Genomic DNA, 17,525 nt, shown 5'->3' on the forward strand with positions numbered 1-17,525 from the left:
ATTCACCAGACTGATACCTGGGATGGCAGGAATGACGTATGAGGAGAGATTGGGTCATTTGGGCTTGTATTCGCTGGAGTTTAGAAGAATGAGAGGGGATCTCATTGAAACTTATAAAATTCTAACAGGACTAGACAGACTAGATGCAGGAAGGATGTTCCCGATGGCGGGGGAGTCCAGAACCAGGGGTCACAGTCTAAGGATAAGGGGTAAGCCATTTAGGACTGAGATGAAGAGGAATTTCTTCACCCAGAAAGTGGTGAACCTGTGGAATTCTCTACCACAGAAGGCAGTTGAGGCCAATTCATTAAATATATTCAAGAAGGAGTGAGATATATTTCTTAAGGCTACAGGGATCAAGGGATATGGGGAGAAAGCAGGGACAAAGTACTGAATTTGGATGATCAGCCATGATTTCTTTAAATGGTGGAACAGGTTTGAGGGGCCGAATGGCCTACTCCTGCTCCTATCTTCTATGTTTCTATGCATGGAGCAGGGTTTTGCCATCGACGGTACAAAAATTATTCCTAGCATACAGCGGTAAAGATAACAAAGTGTTAATCGCATAGGCACTATCTGACCAGACATGTCATGAGTAACTTGGATTGCTGTCACCAGGGCTGCAACTTCAGCATATTGGGCAGAGTGGGGAATGCATTTATACTTAAGTTCTCGGTCAGGCATGACTACTGCAAATCCAGTAAGGGGCTTTCCGTCCCTGTAATAGGATGATCCATCAATGTAGACGTTCTGGGCATCACTTAGCAGAGTAGGAGAGACGGGTTAATGGTCAAACTCCAGTGGTGGAAGGGGGCACTCATGGCTTCCCCCCTCGTACAGTAGGAGCTGAGGTAGTAGAGTTGTCTGCCTTGGCGTTTTTCCAAATCTCTCTGAGTTAACAGAAGTGTCCAGTAACTGAGTCGGGCAGAGGAGACCAAAGTGTCCCCTGGTTTAAGTAGAAGATTCAAAGGGGTGTGGGGGCTATGTATGATCGTTTTGTTCAGCCCAGTAATAAAAGTGAAGTGTTTGACTGCCCAAAAAGTGGCTAGCAGATGTCGCTCACACACAGTGAAAATCTTTTCCACGCCATTCAAAATACGGGAGGCGAATGCGATTGGCATAAGTTTACCCTGTACCTCTTGTCACAGAACAGCAGCAAGACTCTGATTGGTGGATCCCACCTCCAGGTGGAAAGACTTACCTTGGTCGGGGCTTGTCAGGCATGTGGCTTGCATAACAGCAGCTTTAAGGAGGGACACAGCCGTTGTATGTTCGGTGGTCCAGTCACAGGCCACAGCGTCCTCTTCACCCTTTAGCAGTTCATATAATGGCTAGCTCCGCAAATCTGGGAATAAATGAGCGCTGGTATCCCACTAGGCCCAGGAAGGAGCGAAGTGCGGTTGTGGATGCGGGCAATGGTAAACGCTGAATCACCTCAATCTTATGCTGGTCAGGGCTGAGTCCCTTTTGTCCCACAGAAACCCCTAAAAATGTCACTTCTGGCTGTAACAGTTGTACCTTTTTGGGGTTAATTTTCAGCCCAGCTTTTAGAAGAAGGCCTAATAGCTCTTCCATTAATTTAATATGAGTCTTTTTGTCAGGCGTTGCAAGCAAAAGGTCATCAACATACTGCAGCAGGCAGTCGGGTCTCGAAAAAGGTTTCAGTGCCTGAGCCATCCATTTGTGGAATATAGTTGGGGCGTTGTGAAAGTCTTGAGGTAAACATGTCCAAGTATAACTTTGATCTTCAAAAGTGAAGGCAAACTTGTACTGATCCTCTGACTTAACAGCGATACTCCAGAAGCCATTTGAAATGTCAAAGGTGGAGAGGTAGCAGCTACCTGGTGGAATCTGGGACAGGAGAGTGGGGGTCTCCCGAACAACAGGGACGCAAGCTGGGGTTACCGAATTAAGCTTGCGATAATCAATTGTTAGACGCCAGCTATCATCTGGTTTCTTAACTGGCCAGGTTGGAGAATTAGTGGTAAAAGTGCCAGTGCGGATAACACCCTGCTTTAACAATGAATCGATAGTAGACCGAACATAAGGTTTACTCTCAGCCGGAATGGAATACTGCTTAACAGGAGGGTGGGAGGGTCCATTAACCTCCTCATCTCCTAACATCCTGCCACAATCATGTTTGGAATTAGCAAAAACCTCTGAAAATTTATGAATTAATGTATTAACCATGAGGTCTTCAGTCCCGAGAAGGGTGAATTCCTCGGGTTTTTTAATTGCATATACCGAATGGGCATCTGAAATAGGTCCACCATTAAAGTGCCACCAAAGACGATCATTAGCGTAGTCGAGGACAGCTCAGTGTTTATGCAGCGTGTCACTTCCGAGGATACCTTTTTGGCCATATATACAGGAGAGGGGACATCGGCGGAATTCCCATCAATGGACAAGACTGTGGAGCTCAATCCCTGATTAACTAACTGAGTAGAAGCATTAAAGCCAGAGAGGTTTAGGGCAGTGCCAGAATGGGAAAAGGGAACAGGTTCATGTAAAATAGTCACGGCAGAACTGGAATCCACAAGCATAACATGGCGGCGGCTTCCATGATCAGTGGCCTGGACAAAGAGTCATCCGTCCTCCCCGTACCAGACAGGAGAAGACAGGTCACCTTGGAGACATCTGGCCATGAGTCTGGGAGCACATCTCCACTACAAGAAACAGCCGAAACGTTTTGCACACCCCCCCCGCCTGATTGTGCTTCATGGCCTCAACTACTGCCGAAAGGTGAGCTGCTGTTGCACAGAGTTCAAATCAGACCCATTACCTTCACGGATTGGGGGTTGGTAGCGTGGGCCATTATTTGGACGTCGACTATCGCGGCAGTCGCGAGCATAGTGTACAGGCTTATAACAGTTATAACAGATTACGTGGCGTTTGTGTCCTGACTGGGGAGGGGTTTGTGGAGTCAGAGGACCCTCCACCACCGACACTTTGAACTCAGCAGGGGTGAGGGACGATTTAACTCAGTCCCAAGCTCGAATGCAAGCATCCTTCAGATCCGTCCACGGGGTTCCCTGATGAACAGTAATACCAAGAGTGTCCCTTACGGGGGCTAAGAGCATCAATGAATGTCAGCTTAAATCCCTCCATGTCCCAAAACTCTTGACCATTACAGTTTTTCTGGGACTGGTTATACAAAACATACAATCGATTTGCAAAGGCTATGGGATGCTCATTAGCCTTTTGCCGGGCATCCCTAGCCGCACGGGTGAAATTAACTGCGTCCATGCCCAAACGGGAACAAACTGAATCCATAACATCCCACCACCCCTTACTTTTATCATAGATTTCCCGTGAAAGTGATAACTTGAGTTCCCGTGAAATGCATGACAACAGAACTTGTTTTAAGTCTGTCAACTCTAACTCAGGGTGACAGTGACGGAATATACCCCAATCACTTGTTAGGGCGACCTGGGTTCATCCCCCAGTTTATTGGTCCCAATTCTTTGGCTAGCGCTTTGCACTCCGCCGGGGCCAAACTTCTACTGATAGTAGTAGTTACTTCCACATTTGGGGGCAGGTTGTAGGCTACAGAAGAGGTATCATTATCGAATTCATCATCCGAGGGTGCAGGGTCACCAAATTGGGTGGTAGTAATGACTATATTAACCTGCTTGGTTTCTACTGAGGCAGTTTATCCTGGATAGGGAGGCGGAGGCGGAGGCGCAGAGGGTGAGGGACTATTTTGGTAGATGGGGTTATTATTGCACTGGGCTTTTCTTGTTAGATCATCCCAGTTAATATCGGGATCCCCTGGTTTAAGGCGACTAACGGCCGCAACAGCAGCTGTTTGTCTCCCCAGCTTTCCCTTCAATTCCATAATTTTTAATTCGCAGTGAGTATGGTCAGTGCTCACGAGAGGGGATTTTCACTTCAATATTGTGAACTCCCCTTTGTTGCTGCTTTGCATTGCCACTAGAATGGTTCTTACTTCCTGCTTTAGATCTAGCTCTGCAAGCTGTTGAAATATGGCCTTGCTTCTGGCAGTGAACATTTCTGTATTGGCAGGACTGTGGTGAATGATTTCCATTGCAGTGATAACAATTCACTGAACTGCTCTTACCGAACTGCTTTTGACTTGGTATCACAGCTTTAGGTTTGGCGGTTGGACAGAGCTCCCTAGCCTTCTCCATAGATAGGACAATTTTGCATGCTATGTCAAAGTTTGGTTCGGAGTGTTCAGTAACTTGGACTGTGTTGACTCATCCACCAGTCCACACACAAACTTATCTTGCAACGCACGATCCAAAAATGTGCCAAAGTTACAATGCAAAGACAGGTTCAATGTTCCGTAGACATCTGGCCCGGTCTCTGTTACAAAAATTGCTTTTTTCCATTCATGAATAATTTTATTTTGAGCTTGAACATTCTCATCTGCACCTTCGGTTTCAATAATGCTATTGACCTTAAAAAACATCTCCACCCGCTCAATGTAAGAACTGAATGGTTCACGAGCTCGGTCATACATGCCGAGGCTTCTAATGAATCCCGTAGGCGCGGCCATGATTGTCCCGATCCCGTCAAACAGTGACTCAGTACGCTACCTGTGTACCTGTGAGAATTAGTGCCACCGATGCTGTGTATACATTCACGCGAAGGCGAAGCACAGACGATTCTGCATGAGCATTACTGTAAAAATTCAGTTTAGGTGTCACAAATTCACCTTAAACTTGTCCACTTGAAGGCTGAACACTGTGTCCTTCCATGATCCCTAAAAATTTAATATATGTGGGTAAAACAATTGAAGGACAGAGACATGATGAGTTGTTTGGCAATGTGCTTGTTTTGTGGGCCAGAGCGAACTGAGCATGCTCAAACTAAACCATGTGATAATACATTGCAGCCATCCTTATTGAAGACTCACAGGCTCATTCGAGGGATTTAAATGACAAAATATTGGTTGAAGCTGGGTTCTGTATTATACTTGGTGTCAGCCGTGGCTACACTCCAGAGACTTGAACACAAAATCTAGGCTGGCACTCCAGTGCAGTACGTGGGAGTGCAGTACTGTCGGAGGTGCTGTCTTTCGGGTTTTTTCCATTACAGTAGGCAAGGGCACAATGTCATGCTGTTACCTGTCAATAAAGGTAGACAAGAAAGAAAGAACTTGTATTTATATAGCCTCTTCTGTAACCTCAGGACATCCTAAAATGCTTTACAGCCAATGACGTACTTTTGAAGTGTAGTCACTGTTGTAATGTAGGAAATGCAGCAGCTAATTTGCGCACAGCAAGATCCTGTTGGAGGAAGGATGTTCTTACTTACAAGGTACGCCTCAAAATAATAGGGTTCACAGCATTACAGGTAGATATTCACAGATTTATTAAGTATATGATAATAACTATTGACAATAATGAAACATGCACTTAACTACAGCACTTATGAGATTTTAACCCTGAGAATTCACATGTTAACAGCAAAATGGTCGGCTGATCATGCCACATTGAATTCTGATTCTTTCTTCCAGCAACGGCTGTTTTATATAATTTTTTCCACAATTCTCTTATGTTTTGGTATTATCTACTGTTCCATTCGTGTCTTTCGTGTACCGTGTCAGTGGCTTCAGTTTTACACATCCTGATTGACCTGTCAATCAAATCCTTAGGATGAAGTCAGTTACTGAACTATCAAAGGCATTCTAACACTCCTGTGCACGTGTTACTTTTGCATCACCCTAGGCTATATTACTTTCGACAGATGTTGCCTTCCAAGGTGGCCTTTACATATAGCTGTTTATGTATCAATACAAACACCTTCAACTTTACAGACACCTAACCACATCTCTTCTATATCTCCTCTGTGAAGTTAAAAGATGAATAATCTGACAAGATGGCGTTCTGTGCCACCTTCAACTCATACCTACAAACTCCCAGGGTCTTGTTACAGGGTCTATCCATATCAGATAGATAATCAAACTTTCCAGTTGAAGAGATATTGGTCACAGTTAAATTAATATGAAGAGAAATCAATAGCAGTCCCATTTGATTAACACTTCGCTAACAGTTCCACAAACAGCAATGTGATAATGACCAGATAATCTGTTTTAGTGATGTTGGTTGAGGGATAATATTGGGCAGGACACCGGGGAATATACCCCTGCTTTTCTGCAAAATAGTGCAATGGGATCTTTTCTGTCCATCTGAGAAGGCAGAGAAGACTTGGGCGATTTACAAACTAGCAGCCAAAGCGATGGTGAGGGTGAGTAGAACTGGAAGTACCCACAGACCACAGCTGGCACAGAATGGCATTTCATTGTTCACTATGGTGTATGTTGACCTGAGTAGGAAAGGTAAATAAAAGATGATAGAGGTGGGAGTGAAGGAAGTGCAAGTATCCCACCCCAACCTTCTCTATTTGCATCAATCCTGCTCCTAATCAGTCAACAAGGAATGTGCCGGTAGCATCAGCTTCCCTCTGTTAGAGCTGGAACACAACACAACCTCAGATCTGTGATTAGTATCTTTATTGAGAACCGATTAGACTCATCTGTGCCACACAGATTTAATGGATTGGCAATCTTTGGATACAAAGCACTGAATTAGAAATTCGGCTGTTTTAACTGTTGGGTTTCAGCATTCTCAGATTAAGATCGTTAAACATTTGTCGAGCTTGTTAACAGCAGATTCCTGTTTATAGAAAATTGAATTCCATTATGCGAGGTGGTGTTAGAAACTTCAAAAATTGATTGTACACATTTGTCTTCAATGAATGGTTCAATTGAGGTGTTTTGTTGTTCCATTTTGTTCTAGAGGAATAGAATTGAATTCTAAAGGAATAGAATTGAAAAACAGAGAAGTTATATTAAACTTATATAGAACCTTGGTTCGACCAGACTTATAATACTGTGCACAGTTCTGATCTCCATATTACAACAATGATATAGAGGCACTGGAGAAGGCGCAAAAAAGATTTACAAGAATGCTACCAGAACTGAGATGGTACAACTATCTGGAAAGATTGAACAGGTGGGGCTTTTTTCCCTAGAAAAGAGAAGACTGAAGGTGACCTGATCGAGGGCTTTAAAGTCATGAAGAAATTCGATAGGGTCGGCATAGACCACTTGTGGGGGAGTCCAAAATGAGGGGTCATAAATAGAAGATAGTGACTAATAAATCCAATAAGTAATTTAGGAGAAACTTCATCAGCCAGTGAGTGATGAGAATGGGGAACTTGCTGCCACATGGAGTAATTGCGATGAATAGGATACATGGATTGAAGGGGAAGCTAGATAAGTACATGAGGGAGAAAGGAATAAAAGGATCTGCTGATAGGGTAAAGTAGGATGGGAGGAGGCTCATGTGGAGCATAAACACTGGCATAGACCTGTTGGGTCGAATGGCGTATTTCTGTACTGTAAAGTTCTATGCAATCTATGTAGGCACATGCCTGTTGTGTTAACATATTGCTTTTTGTTTCTTTTCCCCTTCCTTACCCCACTCCTTTCCAAAATATGCAGGAGTTATGCCAGTTCCAGACCAGCCATCTGTATCTGAAAAGAATAACTTGCTGAGCCCCATGCTGACTGCCTCCAACGGAGATGGCTCTGAACCAGAGACCACTTCTGCTATTCTGGCTTCAGTCAAAGAACAGGTAGGTGCCCTTATTTAACCTTCCTAAATGTGTAGCACACTGAGTACCAAACTGTGCATGTGTGCACTTGGAGTCTTTTAGAGAGAGGGAAAAAAAACACAAGAGAATCTCAAATTTTAAAAAAACTGTCTGATGTGAAGGCTCTTAAAATATAGCTATTCTACTGGCACTGAATACAGTTAGAGTTGCCAACCTGCCAGGACTGTCCTGGGGTCTCCAGGAATTGAAGATTAATCTCCAGGACACTGCTGCAAGAAACCCTGGAGGAAAATCACAGAGGCATTAAAAAAAATGGGTTTTTTTCATTTTCTTTGAACACTTCTGTTTATAAAAAATATTGGAGATGGGGGGAAAAGGCTGTTTGACTGACAGTCAAAAATTACCCAATTGGGTAATGAAAAGTCCTGTTCGCTTTTCAATTGGCGTGGGAAGGCGGAGCATCACGAGATTGGACGTTTTGGGCGACCAATAGCGGGAGCTTGGTGGCAGGGCAGGTGGAAACAGGAGGTCTCCAGGATACATTCAACCAGAGTTGGCAACCCTAAATACAACAGAGGAGAAATTGTTTGGCTGGCTTTTTCAATCGCCTCAATGTGAGTAAGTGCTTGTTTGCGTTTGAAGTTTTGCATTCGAAATGCAGTAGTACATTTGAACTGTTGGAACCCATAGAGAGACATTTATGTTGCAACACTTCTTTCTCGATTGCTGCTATTATTTTATAACAATGTGAATGAAACCTCCTGAGATTATCAATTTTTTCCAGTACAGCATGTCCTTGAAAAAGCGCAATATTTAGCTGAAAGGAGATCTTTTAAAAAAACAATTTTCAGATTCATTATTTCTATTTGGATGCGAGTGTCCATAATGCATACTTCAGGGGCGTGCCTCTCGCTTTTTGAAAAGACTAATTGTGAACGCCCTTATTATTTTGTACTTCAGGTACACTTGCGCATTGGCGTGCTGGAATTTTGAACAAACTGCAGGCAGTAGAGATTGGGCTAATCGGTTGTATATGGCATCATGAAAATTCTGTCACCCATTTCATTTGAACCAGTATTACAAATGCCTCAGGATGTATCTGGGTTTAAAACACAATTAATGTGCGGTGTGAGGCATATTTTCTGGTGTGTAATTTTTGGGGGGAAAATGAATCTGGTCAAATTTGCCATTGTCCATCTTAACAGGCTCTGACCCTCCTTCACTGCACGCTACAAAAAGATACGCCCCCAACAATTGAAGACATTTCTTTTTGCACCATGTCAACATGCATTATAAAATATTTGCCACAATTGCTACAGAAACTTGGTTGCCAAAGTTGACCAAGGTGCTTATTTTGAAATAATACTCAGCTATGTTTATCGCTGAGTTACCGATAGGGAGCGAAAGGGTTTACTTGCATGCAGTTTATTGAAACCTAGAAGGGATTGCTACATAGTCACTGCGTTGGAATGATGAGTTGCTAGATTCTGAGTCTAAGGACATCTAAGTGACAGTATCTGTAATTACAGCACAGACAGACTGCAATAATATACAGTCCTATTGATTGGCCAAAGGGATGGCATACAGAATACAACGGCAGTTTAAGATGAAAGTAAAATGGCATAACACGATGATGGCTGGTGACAGAATCATTACTGGATGAAGTTTCAGTGGACTCCTGTATTTCATTTTTAATCTTAGCATTTTTATCTCCACTGTGAGGAAAAAATCAATGTAATCTTCTTTAAAAAAAATACCCCAGTTGATTAAAGAGTGACAAAGAATAGCAGCCCACTTTGTGAAAAATGGATTGCAACACAGAATAGGACATACTGCAGGCTCTATGAGGAGAGGTACTGTATGTACTCTACTGTTGTCTTCCTTGGAGACTACAACCAGTACAACAGTTACCAGCATGGTGTAAATATGGAAGTAAATTTCAAGGACCACTTTATCGCTGAGCCACACAAAGTCCACTTTATCGCTGAGCCACACAAAGTCCACCTTACTGCTGGGACACACAAAGTCCACCTTACTGCTGGGACACACAAAGTCCACCTTACTGCTGGGACACACAAAGTCCACCTTACTGCTGGGACACACAAAGTCCACCTTACTGCTGGGACACACAAAGTCCACCTTACTGCTGGGACACACAGAGTCCACCTTACTGCTGGGACACACAGAGTCCACCTTACTGCTGGGACACACATGGTCCAACTTATCGCTGAGCCACACAAAGTCCACCTTACTGCTGGGACACACAGAGTCCACCTTACTGCTGGGACACACAAAGTCCACCTTACTGCTGAGACACACAAAGTCCACCTTACTGCTGGGACACACAGAGTCCACCTTACTGCTGGGACACACAAAGTCCACCTTACTGCTGGGACACACAAAGTCCACCTTACTGCTGGGACACACAAAGTCCACCTTATCGCTGAGACACACAAAGTCCACCTTACTGCTGGGACACACATGGTCCAACTTACTGCTGGGACACACATGGTCCAACTTACTGCTGGGACACACAAAGTCCACCTTATCGCTGAGACACACAAAGTCCACCTTACTGCTGGGACACACAGAGTCCACCTTACTGCTGGGACACACATGGTCCAACTTACTGCTGGGACACACAAAGTCCACCTTATCGCTGAGCCACACAAAGTCCACCTTACTGCTGGGACACACAGAGTCCACCTTACTGCTGGGACACACATGGTCCAACTTACTGCTGGGACACACAAAGTCCACCTTATCGCTGAGCCACACAAAGTCCACCTTACTGCTGGGACACACATGGTCCACCTTATCGCTGAGACACACAAAGTCCACCTTACTGCTGGGACACACAAAGTCCACCTTATCGCTGAGACACACAAAGTCCACCTTACTGCTGGGACACACAAAGTCCACCTTACTGCTGGGACACACAAAGTCCACCTTACTGCTGGGACACACATGGTCCACCTTACTGCTGGGACACACAAAGTCCACCTTACTGCTGGGACACACAAAGTCCACCTTACTGCTGGGACACACAAAGTCCACCTTATCGCTGAGACACACAAAGTCCACCTTACTGCTGGGACACACAAAGTCCACCTTACTGCTGGGACACACAAAGTCCACCTTACTGCTGGGACACACATGGTCCACCTTACTGCTGGGACACACAAAGTCCACCTTACTGCTGGGACACACAAAGTCCACCTTATCGCTGAGCCACACAAAGTCCACCTTACTGCTGGGACACACATGGTCCACCTTATCGCTGAGACACACAAAGTCCACCTTACTGCTGAGACACACAAAGTCCACCTTACTGCTGAGACACACAGAGTCCACCTTATCGCTGAGCCACACAAAGTCCACCTTACTGCTGGGACACACAAAGTCCACCTTATCGCTGAGCCACACAAAGTCCACCTTACTGCTGGGACACACATGGTCCACCTTATCGCTGAGACACACAAAGTCCACCTTACTGCTGGGACACACAAAGTCCACCTTATCGCTGAGACACACAAAGTCCACCTTACTGCTGGGACACACAAAGTCCACCTTATCGCTGAGACACACAAAGTCCACCTTACTGCTGGGACACACAAAGTCCACCTTATCGCTGAGCCACACAAAGTCCACCTTACTGCTGGGACACACATGGTCCACCTTATCGCTGAGACACACAAAGTCCACCTTACTGCTGGGACACACAAAGTCCACCTTACTGCTGGGACACACAAAGTCCACCTTACTGCTGAGACACACAAAGTCCACCTTACTGCTGGGACACACAAAGTCCACCTTACTGCTGAGACACACAAAGTCCACCTTACTGCTGGGACACACATGGTCCACCTTATCGCTGAGACACACAAAGTCCACCTTACTGCTGGGACACACAAAGTCCACCTTACTGCTGGGACACACAAAGTCCACCTTACTGCTGAGACACACATGGTCCACCTTACTGCTGGGACACACAGAGTCCACCTTACTGCTGGGACACACAAAGTCCACCTTACTGCTGGGACACACAAAGTCCACCTTATCGCTGAGCCACACAAAGTCCACCTTACTGCTGGGACACACATGGTCCAACTCATCACTGAGACACACAAGAGCCACTTTATCACTTGTTTCTATTTATTTTATGTGTGTAACCAGCAACCACTAATTTTGACTAGATGATACATGGCTTAGCACCACAAGTTCGGCCACTGCCATATTTTGCACCAGTTCCGGAAATTCCCTGCAGGAATCCTGCATTTTTTATGTTTTTCGGAGAGAATAGAGCAATGGATGAAAGCAGCACAGGTAAACTGTGCCCATTTGCCAATACTCTCTGGCCAACAAACACCGTCAGTCGCACACTGGATTTGTCTCTGGAATTCGGTATGGGTTGATTCCAATTTACCTGGGTGGCAGTGGCAGAGTTGTGCTGCATGCTGCAATCTGACCAGACAAACTCTGTAGCACATACACTGCACTACCGACACCTGAAGGTACCACATCAGCCCTCACCTTTTACGCCTCAGCTTTCTCATGGGAATAGTGCAGTGCCCGCTGTGACGCAGGTAACCTGGAGTGCTAAATAAGGCAACCTTTCTGACACCCACCTCGGGTCAGTCTCTTGTCTGCTGCATCAGCCATGAACCAGGGGGTTAAGTGCTGAGCCACTCTGTCACTTGCCCCCTGACTGCCTACAGTGTCTCCACATTGGGTTTCCTGCCACTCTCACCCCTCCCTTCTCCCACATCCGCCTTGCCGTCTTTTGGATGAGACTTTAAACCAAGGCCCAGTATGCCCTCTCAGGTGGGCATAAAAGATCCCATGGCACTATTTCACAGAAGAGAAGGGGAGTTCTCCCCAGTGTCCTGGCCAATATTTATCCCTCAAACATCATTTGTAAAAACAGATTATCTAGTCATCCTCACATTACTGTTTGTGGGACCATGCTGTGTGCAAATTGGCTGCTGCATTATCTACATTACAACAATGACTTCACTTCAAACGTACTTCATTGGCTGTAAAGTGCTTTGGGTTGTCCTGAGATGATGAAAGGCTCTATATAAATGCAAGTCTTTCTTTTAATTCTTTTCTGCCATTGGGTTGAAATGTTTTTCTATGATTGGAGGTCAGGGCCGATCTCTACAAAGCATGCAAAAAGCATTCTAAGGGCAAGCCCTCCCCAATTTCCCTTCTCCCTTTAATCGTGAATACATTTCTAAGGGGGAGAGAAATTAATGTTTCTGCAGTACAATAATAAACAAAACCCATTATGAGGAATTCATTAAATTGTTCAATAGCCTGGTAAATCTGAAAAAAAATGTTAATGTTCTCACAGCAGTGGATTTCCACACATGAATGTGCCTTGGTTCCCAAAAAGAAAAATCACTTTGCAGTAATGACAGTGTGCATGAACTTCAATATGCATTATTACATGTTCCCGATGTCTTGTAATCATGTCTCTTGTCCAGCGCTGCTTGCTATGGCGGTACCTTTTCTCAGTGCTGTAGCTGAAAGCCCCATGGTCTGTCTCCTGCTTGCAGCATCGTTTGGAGGTCTTTTAAATCAAATGACAGGATGAGTGTTTATTGGAACAAGTACGGACAGCTCCCGCGTTTCATCGGCTGCACGCTAGGCGTTGGTGACTTTATATAAGAATTACTGGAGACTAGGAAGGAAGTGTGAAAATTCCACAACCAAATGTGTTGTGCTCATGGTAGAACAATTCATCAGTGCCTGTTCTCTCAGTAGTTGAGGAAAGAACAACACGCAATCATCATTTGGAAGATGTGCTACAATCTGGAAAAGTGACATTTCCCCTCTCACTAATCAAATCTAGCCATTTTTCGCACCTCTTATGCTCGCCTGGAGATTTTGGCTGCGAATTTCAGCAGCTTAGCAGTTAAGGCCAGTTTCGGGCCACCTCACTTCCTTCCGCCCACTTCTGGCGCGGCCCGCACTGGTCACCATCTTGGGAAGGCTAGCAGCGCGGGTGGGAGGTGCGATCGGCGGCAGTGTTCAGAGTAGGCAGACTGGGACGTCAGTCAGCGTCCAATCAACACCCTCTCCTAAACACGCACAGCTGAACAAGGGACCCACCACAGCGCTATTTAATGGGATACATCCAACTTGCCGGTAAGTTGATTTTTTTTCTCTTGTACTGGCTCTTGCAGAGTTTATATCAATACTAGCTTGCCGGAAGACATTTATGAAGTTGGTAACATGTGCAGTGAGTGCTACTGGATGTTGGGATGGTGTTGGCTCCTACTAGAAGGCCTCTGACTACACCACTTGCTCCCAGTCATGGGGGCTCCACTTGCAGTTCCTCTCACGCTGCAGCATGACAGGGAGATGGAACAGAGGCAGCAAAGACAAACTGCTCGCAGAGGGAAAGGGAGGAGGGCTCTCAGCAGGAGGACTTACTCACCTGGGGTCTTCAGGGAGCGCTTCTCCTACCTGCACCTAAGCCCGAAGCAGTGTTTTCAGAGGCTCCGCTTCACCAAGGAGGTGATCGCAGAACTCTGCCACCTCTTGGAACCAGACCTGCAGCCTTAGAGCAGAGTGACGACAGCACTGCCAGTGGCCCCCAAGGTGACCACGGCCCTGAATTTTTTTGCCTGTGGATCCTTCCAGGCTGGAGCAGGTGACATAGCTAACATATCGCAGTTCGCCATCCATCGCTGCATCCGGGAGGTCACAGAGGCTTTGTACTGCAGGAGAAGGGACTTCTTTGTCTTCTCTTTGAACAGAGAGAAGCAGGAGGAGCGTGCATGTGGCTTTGCCAGGAAATCGGGCTGCCCCATGGTGCAGGGCACCATCGACTGCACACACGGGTGCTGCTTTCAATGCTGAGATGTACCATAACCGCAAAGGCTACCACTCTCTTAATGTGCAGCTGGTGTGTGAGCATGCCCAACACATCATGATGTGGAATGTCCGGTATCCTGGCAGCAATCATGATGCCTTCATCCTGTGCCAGTCCACTGTGACAGCAATCTTCCAACTACCATGTCGAACCCGAGGGTGGCTGCTCTACACCTGGTTGATGACTCGCCTCTGCAGCACCGCCACTCATGGCCAGCAATCATATAATGAGAGTCATGCCGCCATGAGAAACCTCATCGAGCAGACCATCGGGGTGCTCAAGCAATACTTCCACTGCCTTAATCGCGCGGGAGGAGCTCTCCAGTGCTTGCCGGAGCAGGTGTCCCAATTTGTGGTGGTCTGCTGCATCCTCCACAACTTGGCCGTCATGAGGGCTCAGCCCTTGCCACCACGGGTTCCGCGACCACCTCAGGAGGAGGAGGAAGGGAGGAGGCAGCCTGCAAATCCCCGTTCCGGACAAGCTGTCCGTGAGCACATCATGAGACTCCAGTTCCCCTGATTGAAACCCCAGATCCCCGTTGCTCAACGCTTCCTCAACCTACCATCCATCTGTCACAGAACATCACAGCATCCTCTTGGGCACAATGCTGAAATGAAAGCCACCACAAACCAAACATTCCAAACGTACTTTATAAATGACTAATTCCAATATAACATTACAAAGTCAACTAATCACCCTTGTGCATTCCCTTAGTGTCTGTCTTTCATGTTCCTTGCCTATTCTAGTGCTCCTACGCAATGCTACCCCAGTGGCTGCAGCATGCCTGGTGGAAGGCTGCTGACTTTCCATGGAGGACACTGCAGATGGCCTTGCAGGATGACATCGAGCAGCTCTGGCCTAGAAGGCCCAGCTGTAGGTTGCACCACCTCAGCATGGGCGACAGCAGTCTGAAAAAGTCCAAAAAAAAAGAGGAGGGGGTGTCGCAATATTAATCAAGGAGTCAATTACTGCAGTAAAGAGGGATGATATCTTAGCAGGTTCGTCTAATGAGGCCATAATGTGGGTAGAACTTAAAAACAAAAAGGGGGTAAGCACTTTGCTGGGAGTGTACTATAGGCCCCCAAACAGTCAGGGGGAGATAGAGGAACAGATATGTAGGCAAATCTCAGAGAAGTGTAGAAATAATAGCGTAATAATAGTTGGGGATTTCAACTTCCCCAATATTAACTGGGATAGTCAGAGTGTGAAAGGCTTAGAGGGTGTGGAATTCTTAAAGTGCATCCAGGAGAGCTTTTTGAGCCAGCATGTAGCAAGTCCTACAAGAGAGGGGGTGGTACTAGACCTAATTCTAGGAAATGTAGCCGGGCAAGTGGTAGAAGTGTCAGTAGGAGAGCATTTTGGTGACAGTGACCATAATTCGATGAGATTTAAGGTAGTCATGGAAAAGGACAAAGATGGACCGGAAATAAAGGTTCTAAATTGGGGGAAGGCCAATTTTAATATGATAAGGCAGGATCTGGCCAAAGTGGACTGGGATCAGCTACTTGTAGGAAAATCCACATCAGAGAAGTGGGAGTCATTCAGAAAGGAAATAGAGAGAGTACAACGCCAACATGTTCCCATAAAGGTCAAGGGTGGGACCAACAAGTCCAGGGAACCCTGGATGTCAAGGGATATACAAGAATGGATTAGGAAAAAAAGGGAGGCTTTTGACAGATACAAAGGACTAAAAACAGTGGAAGCCCTAGAGGAATATAGAAAGTGCAGGGGGGTACTTAAAAAAGAAATTAGGAGAGTGAAGAGGGGGCATGAAAAAACACTGGTGGGCAAAATAAAGGAAAATCCCAAGGTGTTTTATAAGTATATTAAGGGCAAGAGGATAACCAGGGAAAGAGTAGGGCCCATTAGGGACCAAAGTGGCAATCTGTGTGTTGAGCCGGAAGATGTAGTTGCGGTTTTAAATGAATATTTTGCATCTGTGTTCACTATGGAGAAGGACGATGTAGGCATAGAAATCAGGCAGGGAGATTGTGATATACTTGAACAAATTAGTATTGAGAGGGAGGAGGTACTAACGGTTTCAGCAGGCTTAAAATTGGATAAATCCCCAGGCCCAGATGAGATGTATCCCAGGTTGCTGTGTGAGGCAAGGGAGGAGATTGCAGGGGCTCGGACACAAATTTTCAGAACCTCTCTGGCCACAGGGGAGGTGCCAGAGGACAGCTAACGTAGTACCATTATTCAAGAAGGGTAGTAGGGATAAACCAGGGAATTACAGGCCAGTGAGCCTAACATCAGTGGTAGGGAAATTATTGGAAAAAATTCTGAGGGACAGAATTAGTCTCCACTTGGAGAGGCAAGGATTAATAAAGGATAGTCAGCATGGCTTTGTCAGGGGGAGATCATGTCTAACCAATTTGATTGAATTTTTGGAGGGGGTGACTAGGTGTGTGGATGAGGGTAGTGCAGTTGATGTAGTCTACATGGACTTCAGTAAAGCTTTTGACAAAGTCCCACATGGGAGACTGGTCAAGAAGGTAAAAGCCCATGGGATCCAGGGCAATTTGGCACATTAGATCCAAAATTGGCTTAGTGGCAGGAGGCAGAGGGTGATGGTCGAAGGTTGTTTTTGTGACTAGAAGCCTGTGTCCAGTGGTGTACCGCAGGGATTGATGCTGGGTCCTTTGCTGTTTGTAGTGTGCATTAATGATTTAGATATGAATGTAGGAGGCATGATCAGTAAGTTCGCAGATGACATGAAAATTGGTGCAGTGGTAAATAGCGAGGAGGGCAGCCTCAGGCTACAGGACAATATAAGATGGGTTGGTCAGATGGGCAGAACAGTGGCAAATGGAATTTAACCCTGAAAAGTGTGAGGTGATGCATTTTGGGAGGACTAACAAGACAAGGGAATAAACAATGAATGGTAGGACCCTAGGAAGGACAGAGGATCAGAGGGACCTTGGTGTGCATGTACATAGATTCCTGAAGGCAGCAGGACAGGTAGCTAAGGTGGTTAAAAAGGCATATGGGATACTTGCCTTCATTAGCCGAGGCATAGAATATAAGAGCAGGGAGGTTATGCTGGAGCTGT

At 45.7% G+C, this 17,525-nt stretch overlaps 1 protein-coding gene across 3 annotated transcripts in view; it reads left to right on the forward strand.

Moving 5' to 3' along the window:
• Positions 1–17,525, forward strand: part of LOC147117753 (catenin delta-2-like) — a 1,234,825-nt gene that overhangs the window by 275,841 nt on the left and 941,459 nt on the right. For all 3 annotated transcript variants that reach the window (XM_085988992.1, XM_085988995.1, XM_085988993.1), the window contains exon 2: positions 7,475–7,608. In XM_085988992.1, the coding sequence (XP_085845118.1) occupies positions 7,475–7,608 (134 nt within the window). The remainder of the gene's footprint in view (positions 1–7,474; positions 7,609–17,525) is intronic.

Source organism: Somniosus microcephalus, chromosome 5 (assembly GCF_052327205.1).
Source record: "Somniosus microcephalus isolate GS21.2 chromosome 5, FLI_Smic_1.0, whole genome shotgun sequence".
In the NCBI taxonomy this organism is placed as follows: domain Eukaryota; kingdom Metazoa; phylum Chordata; class Chondrichthyes; order Squaliformes; family Somniosidae; genus Somniosus; species Somniosus microcephalus.